At 30.0% G+C, this 26,285-nt stretch overlaps 1 protein-coding gene across 3 annotated transcripts in view; it reads left to right on the plus strand.

Annotated features, from left to right (window-relative positions):
* The window catches only part of LOC132729137 (AT-rich interactive domain-containing protein 5B-like), a 32,561-nt gene extending 8,857 nt beyond the window's left edge, over nucleotides 1–23,704 (plus strand). Inside the window, exons 3-12 of one of the 3 annotated variants that reach the window (XM_060714877.1) lie at nucleotides 239–473; nucleotides 11,304–11,546; nucleotides 11,827–11,954; nucleotides 12,348–12,501; nucleotides 13,351–13,403; nucleotides 14,923–15,020; nucleotides 19,507–19,669; nucleotides 20,322–20,462; nucleotides 20,853–20,966; nucleotides 23,157–23,697. In XM_060714877.1, coding sequence (XP_060570860.1) covers nucleotides 239–473; nucleotides 11,304–11,546; nucleotides 11,827–11,954; nucleotides 12,348–12,501; nucleotides 13,351–13,403; nucleotides 14,923–15,020; nucleotides 19,507–19,669; nucleotides 20,322–20,462; nucleotides 20,853–20,966; nucleotides 23,157–23,624 — 1,797 coding nt within the window. In that variant the 3' untranslated portion in view covers nucleotides 23,625–23,697. Of the gene's footprint in view, nucleotides 1–238; nucleotides 474–11,303; nucleotides 11,547–11,826; nucleotides 11,955–12,347; nucleotides 12,502–13,350; nucleotides 13,404–14,482; nucleotides 14,581–14,922; nucleotides 15,021–19,506; nucleotides 19,670–20,321; nucleotides 20,463–20,852; nucleotides 20,967–23,156 lie in introns of all 3 variants that reach the window. The other 2 variants (XM_060714876.1, XM_060714878.1) reach the window with 2 other exon arrangements.
* Nucleotides 23,705–26,285: the final 2,581 nt, after the last annotated feature.

Here is a 26,285-nt window from a genome sequence, read left to right on the forward strand (position 1 = left end):
TGTTTTATCAAAAGAGAATAGTATCAAATTGATTGGGCACTAAATTTGATAACGCAGCTTCGAAGGGAAAAAGAAAAAAAAACAGGTCTGAAAGTTTTTTAAAAACGCAATATTGATTGGCAGAAGAGCATGTACAGTTGAAGGTAATAATAAAGCAATATATATAATCTACTTGTAAGTATTAGTATGTAATTAATATATTTTCTCCAATGTAAGAATTATTTTTTTATTATTACAGGATGAGATTTTGGCTTACTATGAGAAAATTGTGCTAAAACTTAACGATCTGGCTGCCATGGTGGTACATGATGTCTCGTGGAGTGATGGACGCCGTGCGTTCACGTGCGCTCGAGACAAGGAAGCACGAGTCAAGGAAGTACGCGACGGTGACTCTGCTGACCTTGCAGACGCTTTCAGGATGAACAGTTTCGGTTTGGATAACAGAGATGTTGAAAAAGAGATCGAGGCAGCAGGTTTGTGGATTTGTTATATCTGATACAGATCACTTTATATAGTTTTAGGTATCAAATGAACAGTTTCATGTGAAATTGTCCATCAAATTTATAGATAGTATACATAAGGAAGTGGTGTCCTAACTGTCCTTGGTTGACAAGTTCTCTTTTAATACCATCCTTCCTGGTGGATATATCAAAGTAACCTTCCCTCGCTGTCCTTCCTAGCTGCCTTTGTCTTCCTACCTAGCTCCCTTTGCCTTCCTTCCTAGCTTCCTTTGTTTCTTTCCTAGCTCCCTTTGTCTTCTTTCCTACCTCCCTTTGTCTTCTTTCCTAGCTCCCTTTGCCTTCCTTCCTACCTCCTATTGCCTTCCTTCCTAGCTCCCTGTGCTGTCCTTCCTGGCCTCCCTCACCATCCAAAGCCATGGTCCCTGAAAGTGACTGTAGAGTTACCTCCCCTCTTGACTGTAGAGTTACCTCCCCTCACCATCCCTATATGTGAATGTAGAGAACACCCCCCTTTCACCATCCCCAAATCAAAGTCTCTCAAAATGTGAATATAGTGTAACCTACCATAAAATACCATCCTGCCCAATTTCAACCTTTCTCCCCTTTTTATCTATGAACTTAGCAATTAATTAATTGAAGAGGAGTTCTTAAGTCATGTTATAGTTACTTCCCCTGATATTTCCAATTTCCTGCTATGCAATTTAGAGGGATAACATAATTTATTTCCCCCTAATAAAATTCTCTCACAAAAATGTGTGGAACATGAAAATCAGAATATACATGTTGTTTCTTTTAATTATAAATGGTATGTAGATTAAAGTCTCTGTTGTGAAACTTAAGCATGCATCATGCTACATGTATATTGCTTTTCCATTGAAAACTGTTGATATTTTAAAATATCCATAGTTTCTATAAAAAAACTTAAATCTTGCCAACTAAAATAAAGGCAAAAAAATGAATATCTAGCAGGTTCACAATTTCATGACATAAAATGATATTATTTCATACTTTTCTTTTAAATATTTTTACTACTTAGGGATATTACATTCATTTGATTTTATTTAAATTGGGTACAATTTTCTTTTTACATGTTTTTACCACTGAAATTTTGTTAATTCAATCAAAAGAATAGGGAAAAAAATTAAAAAGATGTGTCAATTCACTAAATCAACAAACAGGACAATAAAGTTAATGTTTTTGTTAAAAAAATCATCTTTTTAAAATCAACTCTGTAAATAGGCTGTTTTAGATAAAATCTAATCTTGGCCCTAGCTTTGTTTAATTGTATTCCAAACCGCACTAAATATCTGTGTAAATTTTATTGGTGTTAAGCTAGTTTTGCCACTATAAGTTTACATACTGGGTTTAAACAGGTAACTTAAGCCATTTCAAAGTACTTAAGACTTTTTTTCTCTCTCTCTCTCTCTTTATTTTTGCACTATAAACAAACTAAAATTAGTCAATTACTAAACTTTTTACTGTTCAGTATTTCAGTATGTAAAGATTTTGTGGTGTTGAATTATGGATTTAAATGTTGTAACACTTTGCATAATAAACTGAAATAATGTATGACCCTGACAATAATAAACAAATCGTTTTTTGATTTTTACCCTCATTGTTTACTTAAATTTTTTTCAATTTAATTTATCTTCCGTTTTTTTATTTAGATTTATTCGATTTACAATAATGGTCCCTACTGTGAGTCATTAAAATTTATTCAATTGACCTGGGGCCTTAAGTATAATACAAAGACCTGGCCTTGCTTGCCTTCGACATTCAGATTTATTTAATTTACCATTCCTTATTTATTAACATTCAATCCAAGTAATCATTAGAATTTATTGAAATTACTTACCCATTAATAATTAATCTTTTTTTTTGTCGATTTACCCTCCCTTGTTCATTAAAATTTATTAAATTAACCATCATTTATTAATTTATATTTATTCTTTTTTTCGCAACCTTAATAATATTAAAACTATTTTATTCAATTTAATTTATTCAATTTAGCCTTTTTTAATAAAACTAATTTATTCAATTTAATTTATTCAATTTAGCCTTTGTTAATAAATAAAGCTAATTTACACTCTCCCCCCTCTTAATAATAAAAGTTTATTCAATTCACCCTCCCTTTCAATATACATGTACATGCATGTCCCACATGTGCATTTCTTTCTCAATCATATGCATTCCGTAACTCCAACATAAATTGAAGTTTTTAGTTTTTCTATAATTATTATTCTTCTGTCATAATATTTGAGACTTGTTAATTGATAATATTAATCTTGTTGTTTTACATTTGGCCCGGTTTCAATTACGTCAAGGTATGATATTTAAACAACATAATTTCTCATGTTGTTAAATTATGAGTCACCCTGGTAGTCTATAATTTATTGTTATATCATATGTTATTAATTATTGTTTATAAACCTGAATGAGATCCATTTTATAAAGCTCGCTTTGAAGAAGAACAGCATAATTTATAATATTTGTTATATTTATAGAATACAATTGAAAAGTTATCGTCAAGAACCAGTTTTCATAAAAATTTCTAAAGAATATTTTTCTTTATAAGTAAATTTGTAATGAAAGCATTGTGTTTGTAGATTAAATTAAATGTTACAAATTATATGTGTTGCCATTGCCAAATTTGTGTTTCTTGTTATTATTTATTATTATTATTATTATTATTATTATTTATTATTATTATTATTATTATTTATTATTATTTTCATTATTATCATTATTATTATTTATTATTATTATCATTATTATTATTATTTTTAATTATCATCATCATCATTATCGTTATTGTCGTTATTGTCGTTGTCGTCGTCGTCCTCGTCTTCATCATCATCATCATCATTAACAACATCATCATCATCAACATCATCATCATCATCATCATCATCATTAACAACATCATCATCATCAACATCATCATCAACATCATTATCATCATCATTATCATTAACAACATCATCATCATCAACATCATCATCAACATCATTATCATCATCATTATCATCACCAGCATCATCATTATCGTCATCATTATCATCATCATTAACATCATCATCATCATCATCATCATCATTAACAACATCATCATCATCATCATCATCATCATCATTATGAAAGAATTAAGGCTGCTCCTTACATTGATCACTTAAATCTTATATATAATGTACAGAACAAAGATTTATTTGTTTTTAAATTTATGTGAAAGTAATATCATCATTTTATGCAAATGTACAAAAACACACATTGATATTTTATACAGTCAAGTACAGTAGTTGTTTTCATGTTTGTCAAACAAATCGTTGCCATGGTTTTGTTAACTTAATAAGATAGCGATTCATGAATTTAAGCAATAATGTGTTGGGGTTTTTTTTGGTATTTTTTATTTTCTTTGGTCTAAATGTCTGTACTTTTAAGTATTTTTAAGTGTGCGATTATTTACATTTTTAATTGAATGAAGTGCAAATACAGCAAGAGAATTATATTGTGTAATAAAAAATTATAGATTTAAAGGAACACGCCTCCAGATTCATTTATATTTTTATAATAATTTTGAAAATATTTAATAATAAAAAACAATGTCAAGTATACATGTACATTAATAAAAGTACATGCTCTAATTATCACAAAAGCATTAGAAATTAGTAGGACCTGTAACATGTAATTTTTAGATAATAAAGTTTAAAATACACACTTATAGTCTATTTTATATTGTTGAAAAAAATATGTTTTAATCATAAATACAGTAATAGCATTAAACATTTAAAGTATTATATAAATTTACATTGGAATATTCATGCAGTTTTTTCAATTTACTGTCAAGTTTGAATATTTTTATTAATTTTTGGAGGCATATCTTAAATTAAATACCGTATGTTTTAATAAAGCTATAATAAACTTGCATAGAAATTAAACTATTCGCTGTTCTCCATAAAAATCCTTCTTTCAATTGTCTTTATTTTATAATTCGGAACAGACCGACTTTAGTTAATGTCAGTGAACCGTAGTTATTGGTAAATTGGTTTTAAATGTTACTGACTTCTCAATCAAATTTGTATTTCATTATCCAGTTTCATTAATGCTTGAATCGTTGGCAGGCTGCCAGATTATCGGGTGGATGTGGGGTTTCAAGTCCACATAATAAAACTGTGTAAATACATTATTTCATCAGTACATTTTTATGTCACATAGGTTACTTTTATGTTGAATTATTCATATGAAGAAATGTGTTACTGTATTTTCTTGATAATTTCTTATTTCTTGTTTTCAAAGGCAATATGGAAATAAAATATTGCTGAAATTTCATAAAATAAATTTTTGAACAAGCAAATAATTTTAAGTACCGTATTATGTTAGTTGTTGATAATTTAGCCATGTTGTGTGTGTTATTTAAGTTAGTCAGATAATAGTGCCCTAATTCAGTCATGATTATAAGATAGTTACCTTACAAATGTTTTGGTTTTTAATATTTAATTAAAATTCATTACACTCATATTAATTAATTAACTATTATAACACAAACATGATTTAATGCATCCCTGTTGTACATTTTAATGAATATTTTTTCATTATATTGTCATAACTTATAACAATAATGATGTTTTTGTATATCACGAACATGTGCATTGTTTGTTATCTACTATACAATATGCTTTTAACATGGGCTTAAATCATAGCCTTATCTTAATGACTGTGTTTCTGAAATGTGTACTGCTATATTAACTCTTGACTTGAACTGTCAACTCCCCAACACTGTCAACTCCCCCACTCTTGTCAACTCCCCCACACTGTCAACTCCCCAACACTGTCAACTCCCCCACTCTTTTCAACTCCCCACTCTTGTCAACTCCCCAATCTTGTCAACTCCCCCACACTGTCAACTCCCCACACTGTCAACTCCCCCACACTGTCAACTTCCCCACACTATCAACTTCCCCACATTGTTTAACTACTGAGCTCAAACAACTTCATGTTAACTTGTCTATGCTATCAGTAAAATTTTAGATTTGCACAGTCTAACTACCACACCCTTTATTTATAGTCATTCATCAATTTTAATTGGATTTTTGACATTTGAAACATTACCCCTTAATTAAAATTGTAAGGGACAGTTTTTTTTAACAGGGCTTTTATTATAGTGTACAAATTTTGCAATGTAATGGGTATTAGATTCAAAGACACAACAAAACAGGCAACCTTTCTCGAAAGTGAATAATGTTACTTATAACTCAATAAATGCCAAATATACAAGTTCACTTGCTAATTATCTTGAGCTAAGCATTATTATGGACAATAAAGTATTCTAAATATGTATTTGAGAACAAAAAGGTTATAAACGTTTATTTTCAAATAATGTAACATTAATCCTAGCCTGATTTTCCTGGCTGTAATGTTGACATATTGATTATAGATATACATTATTTGGTTAATCGATTGAATTTAGATGATTCAACATTATAAGGACTAACTTGTATTATCATTCATTATAAGTAATTACAAATACGTATAATGAAGTACGGCTCAATTGTTATAAGATTTTGTCTCAGAAAAATTACTGCTTTGTTTAGAGATAACTTTATTCAATAAATTAAATAAGAAAAAGAAAAGAAAAGGAAAAATAATCAATGATTCATGTACATTATATATCTTAATTAGTCAATTTCCTTCGCTGCAGTTTGGATATTGAAATCCTATACATTTTACTATGTATATTTTTTTTGTATTTGACGGATTAGCGTACATGTACATACTGACTTATCCATTTAATACTAGATAAGAGCCTGAAAAGAGAAGAAAGGAATAGAGACTTCAACTCAGTGGTCTTTGTGTTGTTCTCATTAATATACGTGAACTGCCATTAAAAAGGTTGAACTGATGCGTTCAAATCCCACATAGAATGCAGTATTGCAAGTACCTGTACAAGCAATTTGCATGAAAGTTAATGATATAAGTCACGTGTCTCAACAAATTTCAAATACCAGTACACTAAATTTTAATACTTATTATTAATATTATGTATATAAATTGTAGTTGTCAACATTGATTTTCATCATGTTTTTGCCCTTAGGCTCAGTAAAATATCTTCTATATTATTTTCATATGTCATTCAATATCCATTTAATTATGTTAAATGGAAAAATCTATATATAGCAATTATTTTTCTTCTTGTCTTTCATAATCTTCTTCTTATTATTATTATTATTATTATTATTATTATTATTATTATTATTATTATTATTATTATTATTATTATTATTATTATTATTATTATTATTATTATTATTATTATTATTATTATTACTATATCATAATCATTATATCATTGCTAATAAATGAAATGAATATACTTTCCCAGTAAAAAAAAACTATTTAGCAACTTAAAATATACAAGTATAAGGTTGATAAATTATTTATTTACTCAGGTAGCATTTTTAAGCAAAAAAAATGTAAAAATTCTGATGACTCTTCATTTTAAAAAAAAAGGTTGATGTTTGAATACACATATGCATACATGTGTTTATATGTACTACACTGAGTCTACACATGTTCATGTTTGTGTATAAATACACAATATAAGTGAATATGCCACTACATTTAGGCTATACACATGTTATATTATATGTGTATGGTCTCACATACACTGAAATATTAACATGCATGGACCTATTACATATGTATGTGTATAATTTTGTCTTAATAGATAAAAGCTACACTGTGAAGTTTTAAGTACAAGGGGTGATTTTCTTTCTACTCATGGACAATATTGGGCGAGGGAAAGATTATTTTAATCTGGGTGCCTCCTTGTGTCTGATAAAAGTATGTGAAAAAGGCTTAATTATTGAGCAATTTAAAACTAGAAAGTTAACATAATTATAGCCTATAGTAAGTTCAGGTGTTAAAATGTTTAAATCCCATTTTAAAATGAAAAAAAAATACTTAGGGGGTGTTGACAATTTCGACAGTTAGTTTTTTTTTATGTAAATGAAGACAAATAAAATATTTAAAAAAAACAAAAAACAATGTTTTTTTATTACATAGTTGTTATAAAAATGGCATAATTGAATAGCCTGAGCTTCAAATGTATATAGATGTTGGACAGGAAAAGAGTATTAATTTCAAGGAGGTTAAATTCCTGTTTAAACATTTAATATATCTCAGAATTGTTTACATAATGTTAATTTGGTATCTACCTTTTTGTTCCGGGTTCATAGGGAGGGTAAATAAAGGGTTGGGGGTTGGGATGTAGGAGGGTGGGGGAGGGGTTATTTTTAGACTTGCATAATTTTTATATAGAAAGTTAACAAAAACGTTTGACTCTATTTTTGATTGATAAGAAGGTCAACAGTGTTTTGATACTCTTCTCTCTTATTGTATCTTCATTTATCTAATTTATTTGGAATGAGGGAGTCAAAGTACATCAATTTTTTCATCTCAATTAATCTTAATATGAAATTGTTTTGTTTTTTTTGTCTCAATTGTTTTCCTGTTTGATATACTTTTGTTCAAATTTTAACAAAGTGTATAAAACTCCTTCTAAACATCATAAATGAGACTAAATTATCTTTGGGACTGTAAATGAAAAGTGCACACATGTGCCATAGTGTAAGGCTCTAGTTAGCTAATATAACATTAAGTACTGTTAAATATCGTAAAACATTTTAACTAGCCCATTACGTCAGTTAATATATACCTTCTGTTTGCTGATAGTTAAGCTATTAGATAATTTTTATGTACATATTTAAGTTTAAAGTAGCATTGTGAATAATGATTACATTAAATTATGTCTGTTCAGATTGTAAATTGGAACTTAAAAGCCTTTGATAATAATGATATTGATTGTAATTAATGTTGATGGTGATGCTTATGATGATGAAGATGATTTTTGATAATAATGATGATGGTCATAGGTGATGATGATTGATGACGATGATGATGTTTGTGATGATGATGATTATGATTGGAGATGATGATGATAATGATAAGGATGATGATGATGATCAGAGATGATGATGATAGTGATTGGAGATGATGATGATGATGATATTGGTGATGATGATGATGTTGATCAGAGATGATGATGACGATGATGAGTATGATCGGAGATGATGATGTTGTTGGTGATGATGATGATGATTGTGATGATGATGATTTTTGATAATAATGATGATTGTGATGATGATTGACAACAATGATGATGATGATTATGATGATGATGGTGATGATGATGATGATTGTTGTTGTTATTGTTAGAGGATTTGCTACTCACTCCCATTGCTGTTGTTTTTTGCCTGTATATCATAATATTTTATGTAAAGATGTTTTTAATTTATGAAATATTGATTCAAAACTTCATGTTGCAAAAAAAAAATCATTTTAATGGCTATAATTAAACTGTACAGTGTTTACCTATATAGTTTTCATAATTATATATTTATTGTATTTTTTATTTCATAAAGAGATCTTGTTATAGCTGTTTAAAAGTCGTCTGCTCGTATTTGATAAACATTATGAACAGTGACATTCATGGGCGAAATAACTAACTAATAAATCATCACGTACATTTTAATGTACTGTAATTAATTATTCCGCACCACCGTTCATTTGATATGTGTGTTTAATTTTAAACATTGTATTTGTTGACAAAATGTTCATAATCGTTATTCTATAAATAAATGATTTATATTTGTCTTATTTCTTTTAACGCATGTACGGAAAGTGATCGTCTAAATTCAAATTTTAAATGAAAATGGCCGACATAAATGTCTGTATTTTTCAAGGTCATCAATGTTTCCTTGTCTAATTTTTGTCAACAAAGCTATGCTATTAACATTTTACTGAAGAAAACAATGTACTGATTAAAGAAGTAAATGAGTCGTGACCCACATTCAGTTTTTCCGTGTCCGTTTTATTAAATCTACTTAAAACATAAAGACATTGACATTGTATAAATTTCTAAAAAAAGTTACAGCATGACTGTGTTTATGTATACATATTAGACACAAGTGCATATTTGATATCTAAACTAAAGTTTCAAACTGAGTTAGTCATTTAGTCATACAAAGGGTTAAATTTCATCCGGGATGACAACTTTCATACTAAATGTGATTTTGAAAAATGAAATTTTGTAATGATCGAATTAAAGCAAACAAATTCAGCGTTAACTGATATGTGGAAAAATTCATTATACACATTGACTGCATTTAACATTTGTTATGTATATAACATTTGTATATTGTTAATTTTTTAAGGCAAGAGGGGTACTTTCAAATTAATTCTTTTTTTCTTTTATCGTGTATGTAAGTTAAAAATAATTAAACACACACTAACAAAGAAATGTAAATTCTTTTAAATAATTATTTCTGATTTATCTATTCATATTTACAAACATAAATATTTTAAAGGTCATATTTTTATCTGAAACTTAAGCTCGTTTTGCTGCCTGTCTTAACACTGATAACAGGCGTAACAAAGTTTATGTGAAATTTGACCCCATCTTTATGTAAATGAAAAAGAGAACATGCCTCTTTGTAGAATGACTTCTTGATGAATAAATTTTGACATTGTGCTTTGCCAATGATGCATGATAAAACAAGTACATTAACAGATTGTTATTAAATCTGTTAACAATTGTAATAAAGTACAGATATCTAATTTTAGGTACGGAAATTAATACAATATTTGAATAAGTTTCCAATTTTGTGTGTAAAGGGAGACTACTCAGCTTTAGTATTTATTGGCCATATAAGTGCATAATGATTTACCTCCCTTGTTACATTTACAGTACAGAGCATTGTTTTATGGAGTGGATTTTTTCTTTATTGTATCATTTAGACTATCCAAATCTTCTTTTGCACTTTTAAACACTGGTGGTTCAGAATATTCCACATGTGTCATTAGTAAGCAAAAACATAATAAGCATTGTAGAATAATTTTCTTGTTGGCTTTGAATCAAGCTACAAACTAGTAAGAAGTTTGACAGTAGTCCTACAAGTGTAACATTTCTTGTGTCATATGACTAAGATGATGATCTTTAAACCAGCTGTTAATTGCTGACTGATTTAAAAGTTGGAAATTAAACCGACTTTCTAACCATCCAATATTAAATGTCAATGATTTTGATAATACTTTATTATTAGAATCTCAGAAACAAGCAGCAGACACCTTGTTTTAAGTCTGGTTAGATTGCACATATCATCACCTTAGTGCAATAATAGAATAAGTTCTTCTAAATTTAATAGCGGTTAATCAGTTACTGCACATGGTGACAATATAAAGTACTGTGTTTGTCTGGCTGGTACTGTTCACATAGAATAAGCTGAAAATAATTGTTGCAATCACCCTAAAGAGGTCAAAGGAACTCCACTGAGGTTAATAAGCCTAAAAACATAAAATTATAATTTTTCACATAGATCAATACGAGCTATTAAAACCGAAATTTAAATGAAATATAACTAAGAAACATACAGGAAATACATTAAAAATCGTATGTTTATGCTATTCTCTATCCGATTCGAGTGAAAAGCTTTTAAACGCTTTTCAATTTTTTGGTCATTTTTCACTATTATAATTATTATTTTGGAAAAACGGAACGAGCTAATGATCTGAAATTTTGCACATAAGTTTTTAGTATAGATCTACATCAAATAGAGTAATAATCTCAAAAAACTATTTCCAGTCCCGTCATGTCAAAAATCCTCAGTGGAGTTCCTTTAAGCATAGACACCATGATATTATTGGTATAACTCAAAATTTTACAGTAAAACCTTTCGGATTTAGACCTTTGTAACACATTGTTACAATTTTTTTCGTCTGGTATTTTAGACATTAATGAAGAGATGGAAGATAGTTCACCAGATGTCGTTATCATGACGTACCCAAGATACTGTCGATATCGCTGCATGCTGAAACGGCTGGAGAATTGTGAGGACAAGTGGTTGTATAAAACCCTCGTGTGTGCCCTCGGAGGGTTCACCTCGCTTAAAGACAACAATCGAGTGTACTTCTGTAAAGATATATTCGAGCATGCAGATCTTGATGATTTTGAACTCAGATGTGATCATCTAGGTAGCGATACATATTATTTCTTCCTTTTATGACAGCACATTTTGATTAAATTTGTGCTAGAATTAATGTGAAAGCATAGTAAAATTTAAAGACATTTTCCGGAGTTTTCATTATAGCCATGTAGGCAAAATTAAAACTGTTCAATAGAATTTCTTTAAACTTGACATGTTATTAGAATATGATAACAGAAACATTTTAAATGGAAAAAATAAATTGACACTTAACATTTATGGCAGTGTTTTAAGATTTGTGTGTATCATTTTTTTTTTTTTTTTTGCAGCGCCAAACTTGAAAGGTCGGCCTCGTAAACGTAAAGGATCAAAACGAGACTCTAATGATTCATCTGACGATAGTAGCTGCTCATCGAGCTTCTCGGCACAACAAGATTCTGCTGCAAATAAAGTCAGGGTAAGAGTCATGTGTCAATGCTTCCTGTCTCATTGATTGAAAACTTTCATTATTTTCTTTTGCATATATTTCACCTCAGAATAACAATTACACTTTAAGTAAGGTAGAAGTTTTTATAAGGGCAGTATTTAATATTATAAATAAGCATTTATTTATTTTTTTTTTTTTAAAACACAATATAGAGTACAATCTTTAGTCATGATTTCTCACACCAACTCATACCTAGCATTTCACAATTTGTGTAGAGTTTACTGTATTTGTTGTTTATAAAACTATTCATGTGTCAACTTTAAAATCAAATTATCTACCACTATAGTGAGGCTATTTGTAATGAATAGCATTATAATATACTGGAAGTCACCTTGATTTAAATGTTGAAATTTTTCAATTCAGACGGGTTCAAGAGCAACACCTTTGAGGAATGGTTTTAGAATCGACAAAATAAATGTTAGCAAGGATGAGCAAGCATTCCTCATAGAGTTACACAAATATATGAAAAGCAGAAATACACCGATAGGAAGGATCCCTAGCCTTGGTTTTAAACAAAGTAAGTTGATTTGTTTCAAATGAGCAATGTCTTCCTGTTGTTTAACCATTTAATTCTTAACCTCCTGACAGCAACTTAATGTACATACACCTTCTGGTGACAATTACATATACTTAAGCCACCAGTGCAGACCAAGACCAGCCAGAACATAATCGCCATCTGATCATGGTCTGCACTGTTTCCCTAAAATTGACAAATGGTTTTGTCCAGATTGAAAGAAGGACTAGTTCATTTAAGATATTCTTTGGGGAAAGGGTTAATTTAAAATATTTTTGTATTAAGATGTATATAGAAATTTTAAAATAGAAACCTGTAGCTTATGTTGTCAAGTGCCTTTGTAATTATATTATGAAGTTCTGATTAATTTGGATCGTAATGTAGTATATGTTGAATCTTAAACTTAAAATGTATTTATATTTTGTCAGAATACATTGTTCTTATTTGATAACTTAATTAATTAATATGAAATTCTAGATGTATTCAGACCCAGTGATATGATTAAACAAACTTTTACTTAAATAAAGATTTTCTTAAAATTTTCCAAAAGTTCAATAAATTAATTGTATATTTTTTAACAGAAATTATTTAATTAATTATCAAACACAACTAACAAGACAGAGTTTATTTAATTATAAATTATATGTGACTCACAAGCTTTATCAAGATTTTACATAATTGAATATTTCCATCCAATTAGTGATTTTTCTCCTGCTAAATCAATAAACTAAAAAAAAGGGAAGATAGATGTAAAGCTCCTGCAATAACATACTTCAATTTTTTTCGAGCTAGTCTGGTGAAGAATATTTTACACATCTTACTCACAGTGAAATATTATACCTTCTTTTACAGTTGATTTGTTCCAGTTTTTCACCTTGGCTGAAGAGATAGGTGGATATGAACAGGTACTTGTTTTACAACAAAAAAAACAGAAATTATATCTATAATGTCTGACCCACTGACTCTGTATTAAAATATTTCATTAGTGTTGAGTTAACCATTTTATACAAGCCTAGCTGAATGTTTGATATACACAGTGAAAAAACTATGTTCATCTTTAACCCTTAGCCACCTGGTGGTAACTGATTTTATCCAAACTCTGGCCCACTGACTCTCTATTAAAATATTTCATTCCTGTTTAGTTTTCCATTTCACATAAGCCTAGCTGAATGTTTGATATATACGGTTAAAAGTTCTGTCCATGTTTAACCCTTAGCAATTGATTTTATGCAAGAGACCAAAAAAGTACAGACCAAAAGCCTGCTGGTGGCAACTGGTTTCTACCAATGCAAGCAGTGCAGACAAAGGTCACAGGGCACATACCTGCCATCTGGTCATGGTCTACGTTGTTTGCTAGTCCATCAGTTAATATTTTTTGAAGTTCTCTTAAAATGATATATGATTTTGTCCAGTCTGAACAGTGACCTTGACCTTTGACCTAGAGACCTGGTTCATGCGCGTGACACAGTGGTGAACATTTCTATGAAGTTTCATTAAAATTCCTCTTTGCATGTAAGAGATATGCTCCGGACAAAACTTGAACGCCGACCGCCCACCCACTGGTCAGGTTTTTTCAAACAGGCGTATAAAAAAGGACAGGTCCTGTTATCATATTTAGGGTGGTAAGGATTACTATGGATAGAGTGAATTACTGATTCAATGCAAATTGTTTATTACTTGTTTTTGGTAAATTACTTTTGACCATGCATCTACCAAACATAGTTTGAAGCATTGAGTTGATTAAGACATCATATATCTGATACATTAAGTTATTAAAGTGTTATGTTGTACAGTCTGTATGCACAGGAGAGATTAGACATTTTAACCAATTCACGAGGTATAAGAATCTTTTGACTTTTGTATTAACATAATAGAATGGTTTTGAGTTTTTATAAATAAACACAAGACACTATTTATGGTATTCCACAGGAGGATTAGCCTCTAGTTTTAGAATATTTGAAGCATTAAACAAGTGTATTTACAGATTTCAATGAAACGCATGTGGAAACATTTATATGACAAACTTGGCGGGAATCCAGGATTTACGAGTGCCGCAACGTGCACGAGGAGGCATTATGAAAAGTAGGTTTGATAACCGGGCACACAGCGATTTTCTGTATATTTTCTTTTCCTGTTTTTTTTGTTTAGATTGGGTAATATTCGTTTTGATTTTGTTGAAGCTTATATTTCCTAACATTGAATTGGTTGAAAAAATTCAAAAATTTTACGTTCAAAATGAAGATGAAAAAACTTATTTTGTCAAAATTGTTATTAAACATTCCATTTTCTATTGATGAAAATTGAAGTTAACTCTGAGACTCGAATGTTACCCAATCTATCCAATTTTTTTCCTCTCTGTTTTTTTTTTTATTTCGTTGTACTGCTGTTGTTTTTTTCAATTTTATTGTGTTGTGGAATTTCTAGATTACTGCTAAACGTTTGTGGAAGAATATTTATGATGCTCTTGGTGGGAATCCAGGAAGTACGAGTGCCGCCACGTACACAAGACGGCATTACGAGAAGTATGTGGCCAGGCTAAGTTTCTCGTGCATGCTGAGCCCACACATATGCATGTCCGCGTTTGATATTATGCACTACATAGGTTGATGTGAATGCATTAGGGATAAGGAATATTTGTTTAGATGCATGTTTTGTTTCCTATATATAAAGTTTTGTTTGGATAATTAGCATTTATGTCTGCATTTTGTCTGGAAATTTATAATAATTGATGAATTTAGAGAAAAAAGTATATCTAAGGATACAAACAGTTCAAATACTTGTAAGCTTATTAAATTTAATGGATAATTAGTTTATAGTCTTGCAATTATATTCTAATTACCTTTTTGACTTTAGATAGATATGAAGTAAAACTATTGTTAATGGCTACCATAAAACTTCATAAGAAAGCCAAGTAATTTGTTAAAACCTACACCTTTTGAAAAATCAAATTGCTGTAAAAAATAATTCTCAAACAAATAAGCAACACTTGTCCGAATTTAATTATTAATTTATATCTGTATACACTTACCCTAGTAAATAAATGTAATACAATTGTGCGGCTAAGAGTTCAGATTTGGTATTTTAAAGGGACTCCACTGAGGTTTAAAAGCCTTAAAACATAACATTTGAATTTCTTACATAAATGAGCTGAGGCACTTTAAAAAGAAATATATGCAAAGATAGATAAGAAATATTCTTTGAAATAAATTGAAAATTGTAATTTTATGCTTTATTTGAGAGAAAAGTGTTTAAACTCTTCTCATTTTGGGTCATTTTTTTTTAAATTTTAATAATTATTCTAGAAAAACGAAGTGCGCGAATGATCTGAAATTTTGCACAAAGATAAGTGGCCTAAATCTGCATCAAATGGTACATTTATCTGGAAAAAATATTTTTAAGTCCCATCATGTCAAAAAAATGTCAGTGGAGTCTCTTTAAGGGATGTCAGTATTTATTATTTAAGTATTAATTAAGTATTAATTAAGCAGGCAACAGTATTATCATTGGCCCAACTTTACAGATTTATACTGGTACTAAAGGTCTGGCTTTTATAGATGTCATTATTCAAGGGGTTGGGTTATATTTATCAGGTGTAAATCATTGGCATGTACTTTAATATAGAAGAGTTTACAATATTTTTGTTGCTTTTACAATGAATTCAAGGTTCTGGGTCCGTATTGTGAATCATGAAGATTGGTTATGTACAATATTCCTATAGACATAAAAATATACATTATTATATACTTATATACCTGTATATATGAATTGCTTTAAATGTATTGTGTAGTGTTGAACCCTAACCACTCTAAATTTCTATAATGAACTTGCCCAGCTTTGAATTTGGAACTGACCATTGTCAATGAGTGGGGGGGGGGTGATACCTAAATTACATTATTTATATGCCAATAGAGTTTGATCAATCTGCATGGAAATGCATGCTGACCTGGCTCTATACAGGGGTCAAAGTTCATTATCAGCACTAGAATGGTAGGGGCTCAACATGTAGATAGTTAGATGCTTTACAAAATGTTGCCACAGGTAAGAAAATTTATCGCATGATTTTTGGTAGTAAATAACAACCTTTTGTTAAAATGATTGCCCTGGAATGAAAATACTATCATCATGCTGCCTCATTTACACTAAGATTTCATATTTATTTGCAATCCATGAAGATGTTATAGAATATGTAGTAAATCATTAACAATAAATTTAGTGTCGCCATTTTTTAACATCAAGGAGAGTATTATTCAAAAATTTTTAGGTACAAATCTTAATAAACAGATTTATATAACTGGACTTTATTTAAACCAGGGCGAGCACTAAGCCGGTTAAGGCATGGATTTCTTGTAATAGAACTACAGTCGCTTGCAGCTCCGCCCTTTTTACTTTTATTCGAGAACACAATCACTACTATACATGTCACATTTCTTAGGATTGTTAAAGGTCAGAAAGATCATTAAATTTATGCTCTTATAAATGTGAAAATTCAGGTTCATTAAAGGGAGGTAATTCAAAAAAAAGTTAGTTTTCATTTTTAGTGTGCTACTATTGCAATTATATTGATAAAAAAGAAACTTAAAACGAAATTTAAAGAAAGAAAAATAATCGTTCAGTATTATTTTAGTCATTTTCCTGCTGTATTTATGAAATGGACTTACCCTGCTTAAAATTGGGACTGTCCATTATAAATTTCAGGGATCAGCGTTAGAAAGGATATTATAAAGGAGTGAGACAAAAAAAGTGTTAGAGCAACATACTATATACCATATTTTCAGACAAGAAATAATTATATACCGCTAATTTTTCTCCTCACACCTTTTTTTTTATATGATTATGAATGAAAAATGTTAGAATCATCAGAAAAAAGTGATTTCTATTTGTGATTCTGTCAAGCTTCTCAAGAAACTGCTAAAACTTTACAGTAGTGAGTTAATTAAATCCATAATAAAGAGTCTATGCAATAAAATATTGCCAGACTGCATGAGGGTTACTATTTTCACTGGTATATTCTAAGGGCTAGAATTATGTTACATATGATGGTGTCTCCCTTATACTGGTACGGATATATGAACAATAGGAATTATGGCATCAAATTGTCAAGGACCTCTTGTCTAACTTTCCAATAAAATATTTTAGCATGTCTTAACTTATAGTGTGATAAGACAACATACAGTAAAGGATTGCAGCCCTCTAACTAACACCTGTAAAAGTAGTTTGATACTCTTTAATTGAAATAATCATTCTATTCCCATTTGAGTAAGTTTGATAAAATAATTACCATTACTTGTTGAGGAGAATAGATAAATTATTGAGGCAAAATGCCAGAAGAAAAAAAACAACATAACTATGTGTTTTTAAAAGCTTACAAACCATATAGCAAGTAGAGAAACTGATAGCGAACAGCATGGATCCTGATCAGACTGCGCGGATGCGCAGGCTGGTCTGGATCCATGCTGCTTGTAAACACACTATGTTGGTTTTGTCATGAAGTGGCTCATATATATTTAAGTGTCTAATTTTGAAAAATTTTACAATCCAAATGGATAAAAAAAATTTGCAAGTAAAATTCTTAATTTTTGATATCAATAGATATTATATAATATTAAAAATAGTAATTCTTTGAATGTGATTGCTTTTCATGATGGTTTTAAGTGACTTTTTTACAAATCATCTTAAACTCATGTTTGTTTAGGTTATACAGCCATCATAAGACTTTTAAATTTTTTACTATTCCTATGTCATTAAGAATCAAGCTTCATTTATTAGACCTAATGAAACATGCCCAAACAGTGCTTTCTAAGTTAGTAATCGAAACTCAAAAACTTTGCTAAAATTACAGAAACTTATTCATGGATGGAAAGCTATAATGACCCCTGTATACACCTGTTATATTATGGCCTTTTGAAAGCCTTATTGTGCCCCCACGTTAGTGGCGGGCATTTAGATTTACCCTTGTCCGTCCGTCCTTCCGTCAAAAAGTATTTGACCTAGAGTCATGAAACCTTACAGGAATGTTGATCAGCATGCGTAGTTGTGCACCTGGGTATTTTCGTCTGGATATTTTTAGTATTTTCAGAGTTATTGCCCTTGACTTAGTTAAATTTTGCAATTTTCAACTTGTGTCGCATGTAACTCAAAAAGTATTTGACCTAGAGTCATGAAACTTTACAGGAATGTTGATCAGCATGTGTAGTTGTGCACCTGGGTATTTTCGTCTGGATATTTTTAGTATTTTCAGAGTTATTGCCCTTGACTTAGTAAAATTTTGCAATTTTCAACTTGTGTCGCACATAACTCAAAAAGTATTTGACCTAGAGTCATGAAACTTTACAGGAATGTTGATCAGCATGTGTAGTTGTGCACCTGGGTATTTTATTGTGAATATTATTAGTATTTTCAGAGTTATTGCCCTTGACTTAGTAAAATTTTGCAATTTTCAACTTGTGTCACAAGTAACTCAAAAAGTATTTGACCTACAGTCATGAAACTTTACAGGAATGTTGATCAGCATGTGTAGTTGTGCACCTGGGTATTTTAGTGTGGATATTCTTAGTATTTTCAGAGTTATTGCCCTTAACTTAGTAAAATTTTGCAATTTTCAACTTGTGTCGCACGTAACTCAAAAAGTATTTGACCTACAGTCATGAAACTTTACAGGAATGTTGATCAGCATGTGCAGTTGTGCACCAGGTATTTTCGTCTGGATTTATTTACTATTTTTAGAGTTATTGCCCTTTACTTAAATTTTTGCAATTTTCAACTTGTATCGCAAGTTTCTCAAAAAGGATTTGACATAGTCATTAACCTTATGGGCAGGTTGCTCAGCATATTTTAGATTTGCACCTGGGGTTTTGCTTGTGGATTTATCCATGTAGAGTTATTTCCCTTGAATTAGTAAAAAGATTGACAGAACAGTGGCGCGGTGGGGGCACCCGTGTCCTATGGACACATTTCTAGTTTTTGATTAAGGTCAGTCAATAGTTTCAATTTTTCCTGATTTTTTTTCAGGCTACTACTACCATTTGAACGATACAGGAATGGAAGAGAGTTTAAGCCAATACAGAATAAGAAGAAAAAGTTGAAATTAGAAAATCACTTACTGTTATCAGAGAAGGTCAAGGCCAATAAACAAAATGACGGCATGGATGTGAAGGTCAAAGGTGAAATCAAGGTAACCTTTTTAGTCTTCTTTGATATTATATAATAAGTATATATTTTAATGGCGACAAAATATGAAAATCTTGTTTCCAATCCAGAGAAAGTATTTTTAATGCATTGATTTTGAATTGTTACAATACCAGACAGTGCATTGCGACAATTGAAAATATTGTTATAGGCAAGAACTAATGTTTGAATATATCTCTAAAGATAATGATACACCTAGTCTTATAAAGAAGAGTATCCAGTTATAATATAAGCAATTTTTTGTTGTGTTAATAGTAGATAATTCAACACAATATCTTATGTAAGGCAAACTTTAATTTGTTGTTTTTTTTGTCAAGCATGATATCACTTAAATTGTCAGGAGCTTTATATTTTAAACAACAAAATATTCCCTTAAATAACTTTAAATCAGGAATAAATGTATAAACTATTGTAGTAAGAGACGAAAGACTACCATTACCCTCTGGTATATTTTAAGATATATTCTAGATATACTATAGCTCATTCAAGCTATTTCTGAAAATAAAACTGCCTTGTAATTATAGTTATTTTATGTGGATTTTTTCTTTTGCTTAAAATAAAACAATGAAATAATATTATCAAATTTAAGTAGAATAAGTTCCAACTTTAAACACAATGGTAATTTCATTAATGTTTAGGTAAAGACTGAGGTCAAAGTAAAATCAGACACAAAACCATTAGAGAATGGTAAGGCAGAGAGTGTTAACAAAGAGAGAGCCGAAATTAAAGATAAAGCACTTATCATTAAACAAGAAATAGAGGAAATGAAAATGAGAAAGGTATTATCTAAAGTGCAACATTTTAAATTTGTGAGTTTCGAAAATGATATATTTTTTAAGGTTGAGAATTGAAATCAGTACTAACAAACAAGTTTCAAAATATTCACAAATCTATAACTCTTTCTTGTAAAAGATGATATAAGTAACAATCTTACTTTGATAGCTCTCAAATTGGAGTGGTAGAATAATGTATTGTGAAAATAATGATAATAATAAATAATGTTAATTGATATTTATGAAACAGAATTAGACCAATGATAATTTTGATAAAGGATGTTGTATTTTAATTTGAAAATTTAGAGTCAAAGAAGAAATAATAAATATTTTATTTGAAAGTTAATGAATTTAATTCTAATGAAAAGTAATTTACTGATATTCCATACTTTTAAGGATGCTCGTAAACACGGCACCTCAATCATGAATAAAACAAATACAAAAGTAACTGGCTCGTTGGAAAAAAAGAAATCATGTGAGGAGATTAAGAAACAAAGATGGACAGAAAAGGTGAGCCATGCACTCATGGTATCCTTGTGGTGATTGCAAATGCTGTTACACCATGGCAACATGATCCATGGCAACACATCATGTTGCCATGGTAACAATGATAACTGCTTATTGCTTTGTTTATGTAAACGTATTCATACATCTGTCATCCATACATATCTCTCTTTGCATTGCTTAAATTATGCCTTTCCTTTGTTTTCTTAGCCCTAAGACTGCAAAATTTGTAAAATTTGTATTATGAACTATTTCCTTTCTTTTTAATAATATTTGTATATAAGGATATTATTATCAGATAGCAAACAGTGAGCTCCCAAAATGAATGGTCTGTTCAGATTGCAATGTTTGGTAGACTGACCTGATTTTATTGTTAGTGTCGTAGACAAGTCATTTAACCACTCACATTGATATTTAGTTAGTAAGACTTCTGAAGGTATTCTCAACAATACGTTCTTTTGTTTTCTTATGCAAGCTTTTTTCTCCCAAAGATAAAGAAAACATCATGATAAACTGCTCTGTGAGGACATACATGTACACTGCTTTATTCATTTGTGCTTTGCATTATTTTTTTGTTCTTGTATGCCAAGCCATGGGAACATTTTCAATGATGTTAGAAATATCATATAATGAATTCATTTACACTAAAATTGCATATTCTTATTTCTGTTTTAATTGCTAAAATATTAACAAAAGAAATACAAAGGTTTTATTTATGTCAGCTTTATTTATTGTATAATGAAGTATTGCATCTCTATATAGCTGTCTTTCAATATTCTTCTGTCCTTCAGGATACATGTAATTACTTCATAAATCTTAAATGTTGAAGATATATTACTTTATGAGCTGATGCTAGGGGGTTAAGCTGTTAAACTTCATCCTTTTTTTAGATATACTAAAAACAAGCATTTTTCATTGATTATTTTTGTTTTATTTCCCTCAATAGATCCCTTCTTTATGTTTGTACAACTTTCAAATGAATTTTAATTTTGTTTTAAGGATCCTACGCCAAAAATAGGATGAAGTGATTATAGATTAAATTTTTAAAATATCCAAAAATTAAAATTTGTTAGGGGGTAATATCTTTAAAATTTTTTCTGAAATTTCCCTTTTCTCACCCCCCATTATATCCCCTTTTTAAGGCTTTATCATTATATAATGTCCCTTGAAATTTGTTTAGATAAAAATTTGTAGGGTGATAGCTTTTGAATATTTTGGGAAATTCTTTTAATTTTAGTTTAAGTCGCATTTGTTTTTAAATTTAAAAGAAAAGTTTCAAAAATCTCCCCAACCCTGTGTATTTTGATTTATTGCGTAGTAATATATTCAATATTAATAAAAAACTGAAAACATACAGTATAGGTCCTTTAAATTTAATCTGTGAGAAAAAAAAATATTTGGATTTTTTAACTATTAGCTTCAGTGAACTTAGAATTTTTTAAACCTTCATACCCGTGATTCATCAGGCTATAACCGTAAACAATGTTGGCAGAAAATTTCATGGTTTACACATGCTGGTTGGCTTTTAAATAAATTTACTAAAACCTGCTGTGCTCAGACTTTGCTGTTGAAATCAGTATAATAATTTTCAGGGCTTACCCTTGTTGAAAATTTCATTTGGCCAAATTGCATGATTTTCTGTTTTAGTGTAAAACTCTATCAAAGTGAGATACCATTGGTAATCATGTAGCCAAATTAAAATTTATGTAGCCAATTATTGTGATTTCAGCAAACAGTTAAATGGCTAATGGAAAAGTTAGCCGTGGATTTATTCTGTATTCGTAGCAGAAAAAATGCATTTTACATTTCTTATCTACTTTCCTAGTTATTGACGACAAACGTTTATAATATAACATACATGTATATCATATATGCACTATTAATTGATTTCATATCATTAACTTTGCTCTAATCATGGCACATCTGTCCTTCATATAAATCCTCTTTTGTCTAAGAACATGTGAATGTGTTGTCTTTTAGTTTAATATTTGTATTGATGAAATTGAAACACTACTATTGTTGTAAAGTTGTAATAGACACATGTATATACATGTATATTGACAAAACTTTAATATTATTATTTAATATATGTAAAATTTTACACCATTTTTAAATCGCAGTAACATAAAAATATATAAATTCTATGTGTATTGATATGCTGATAGCCACGTTGGACTTTTATATATATATTTATAGGGACGAAGACCATCTGGTGGCCAGAAAACTGTACGAGAACTGCTACATCAAAATGGCCAGGAGTCAGCTGAAACTTTCGATGGAGCTGGTTCTGAGAAGCATACAGATCATAAACATCAACATCTAAGAGAAAAGGAAGATGGAAAGAAGAGTGAGAAATTAGATAAAAGGGAATCTGGTATTCCAAACGTACCTAAAGTTTTACACGCCCCTACTTCACAAAATGACACAAAATTTGTGTCTCAACAATCTATTCTGCCTAACATGAATGCACAACGCCCAATGTTTTATCCACAGTTAATTCCGGTTGGTGGAGCAATTAGAAATATGACACCTATTGGAATGCCATTTATGATTGGTGGGCCACAGTTTGGTTTCCAGCCTGTCCCTAATCAGATGCAAACAATGCAAACTTTTGGTGGTCCTCATGGTGTAAAGGACGAGAAACCACTTAATGCATTAAAATAAACTTGTCTCAGAGCAAAGTGCCGGACCAAGTAATAATAAAAAATGCAATAGCATCGCACTCGGTTAAAAATAACACACCACCACATATCACGCCTCCATCTGCGCATAGTACCAATCAAAGTTCGAAAAGTTCATTAATATCGCCACAAACTGGTTCTCAAGTTAATCGACCTATCACTCCTGCTCATTCTCACAACAATAAACGGCAATACCCATATCCAGACACAAATCGAAATCATCCCTCATATTCCTCTAACTATAGTGCGAGAGATGTGAAACCTGAACCAGTCAACGATATAGATCTCAAAAGACAAAAGGTGCATGGATCTCAGGAAAAACTGTACCCGTCTAAAACAAATGAATTTGAAATGCCAGTGTTGGACTTGAGTATGAAAACGTTAAGAGCGCAAGAAGCGAGGCATCAAAGAGGAAATCTTTGTTATTTAATACTAGTTTTAAACAGTGAAAATAGACCTGGTCAAAAAACTGAACCTTGTGATGCACCACAAGATTTATCATTGAAATCAAGGACTTCTAATGGTGGAAGTGAAAGACATCAAAAATGTTCAGAAAAGTGTTTCCATTAAATATTCCATTCCCAACGATTACCTACTGTTGCAACTCCTCCTAAGAAAGAAGAAGATGCTAGGAAGAGGTTGGTATATTTTAATGTTTCCGAATTGGTCGTTGCCTCTAATGGTGTACCCAACCGTTTTAGAACCTTTATTTGCAAGATGTTTACATTTTTGCAAATATCTTGGTGATTTCAACAAAGTAACATATGATCTAACTTAACATTTAATAGACTTTTCACTTAATCATTATGAAACATGTTCAAGAAGTTTTGTTTAGATGAATAAGAGCCTTTATCACTTGATTTAAAAACTATGAATTACTTTTGTGTATTTAATGGCGTTTTCATTTATTTATATAATAATGTAATAATGAAATAATTAAATAATGAAATAATGTATTAACTGACGGGGCAGAAATGATCAACCGAGAAATATCAATATTTTTATACCAATACATAACCCGATGAATTTCCGAACACGTTAATGGATATTAATTATTTTAATAGAAACCCCACTATTAGCAAACTTGCATGTTTTTTTTTTTAAAAAGTTGTTGTTGTTCAAGTCTATTTCATGTGGATAAGATCAATTTGTCATTTTTATAACACCATATAATGGTTAATGAATAATTCAATGTATTTAAAACAAAGGCTTGGTGATGTAAATTCATATTTCCAATCTAGAATATTTTTTCACTTTTTTTGTCATATTAGGTGCAGTTTGCTTGTTTTATACCTGCACGGATAACAGATATAAAAACAATCCAGAAAGTTGATAATAATATGATATTCTGTCAGACTGAATACATTGGTGTATCTATAAGATGCAGTTAAATAATTTGAACTTGACCATCCCGACATTCTTCAACTTAATAAATTGAATATTTCCTTAAAAAAAATAATCCTTTTTATAATGTTTATTTTATTTATTTAAGCCAAAATTTTGGGTTCCAGCCCCCAGGGAAATACCCAAAAAATCATTTTTCCCATAACTTCAAACCTATTACAAAAATTTTGGGGGGAAATCCCTTAAAATTTGAGTATTTTTTCATCCAAACATTTTGGCCACAGTGGTTTTAAACAGAATGTTTTTCCCGACCCCGTTTTAAAATTCAACAAAAAGATTCAAAAGGGGCCCGGGGGCCGCGGGATGCCAATGCAGAAAACCCGAATATCCATCCATTTTAAATTTTCCCCCCAAAGATGTTGTTGCACCAAAAAAAGTTACAAATGTTTATCCTTTAGTTGCAAAATCTAGCACGAACTCCTCCTTGTTTAAAAGAAAATTCTTTGTTTTATAAAAGTTTAAAAATTTTAAGTCCCCCATTAATTGTGGTAACAAACCCGGATTAGATTTCTGTAAACGTTGACGTATCATCTTGCCGAGCTTTTCTGGGAGCTTAGAAAATTTTAACTTTCTTTAAACTCCGTTCAAAAATTGAAACCCAAGCTTTAATACCTGAGAAATTTGGAAATGTTTTTGTAGTCTGATAATATTTTGCATAATTTGTTTGTATTGTATAGGCATTTGATTTCCCCATTTATTTTCCGGCCCATTGGGTGTAGATTCATTGCAACTACTTTTACCAAGTATGAGCTGAATGTTTGTAACCCAAGAATCCGAAAATTGTTTATAGTAATTTAAATTAAATTTCAATGTTTTACATGTGCTTTTTCATTGTTTTATTGTAAAAATAAAATATTAAGGCTTAACTAACTTAAAAATCTTTGATGATTAAGGTTCGGTTTTGAATTATTTTATTCTAAGCATTATGCCTCCAGATTTGCGATTTTTGTCAAGTTAAAAACAACGTATGATAAATGTATAAAGAGCTAAAGGAAAAACATGGATGTTTATAATCTATGTAATACTTTACATGCTTTATGCAAGATATGTTTGAGCTTATTATTGTCAATTTTATAATCACTTTTATTTCTTCCCTGATAGAAACAGAGTTAGGGGCTATAATTTAAATAATTTGACATTTCAGGTAATGAATATGCATTGTAAGTGCCTTATTCTAGCTGAAATTACTTTTTAACTTGACAACGTTTTCATAATTTGTATTTTTACATGAAAATCAACA

This window comes from Ruditapes philippinarum, unplaced genomic scaffold (genome assembly GCF_026571515.1).
Source record: "Ruditapes philippinarum isolate M1 unplaced genomic scaffold, ASM2657151v2 ctg1843_1_1_1_1, whole genome shotgun sequence".
In the NCBI taxonomy this organism is placed as follows: Eukaryota; Metazoa; Mollusca; class Bivalvia; order Venerida; family Veneridae; genus Ruditapes; species Ruditapes philippinarum.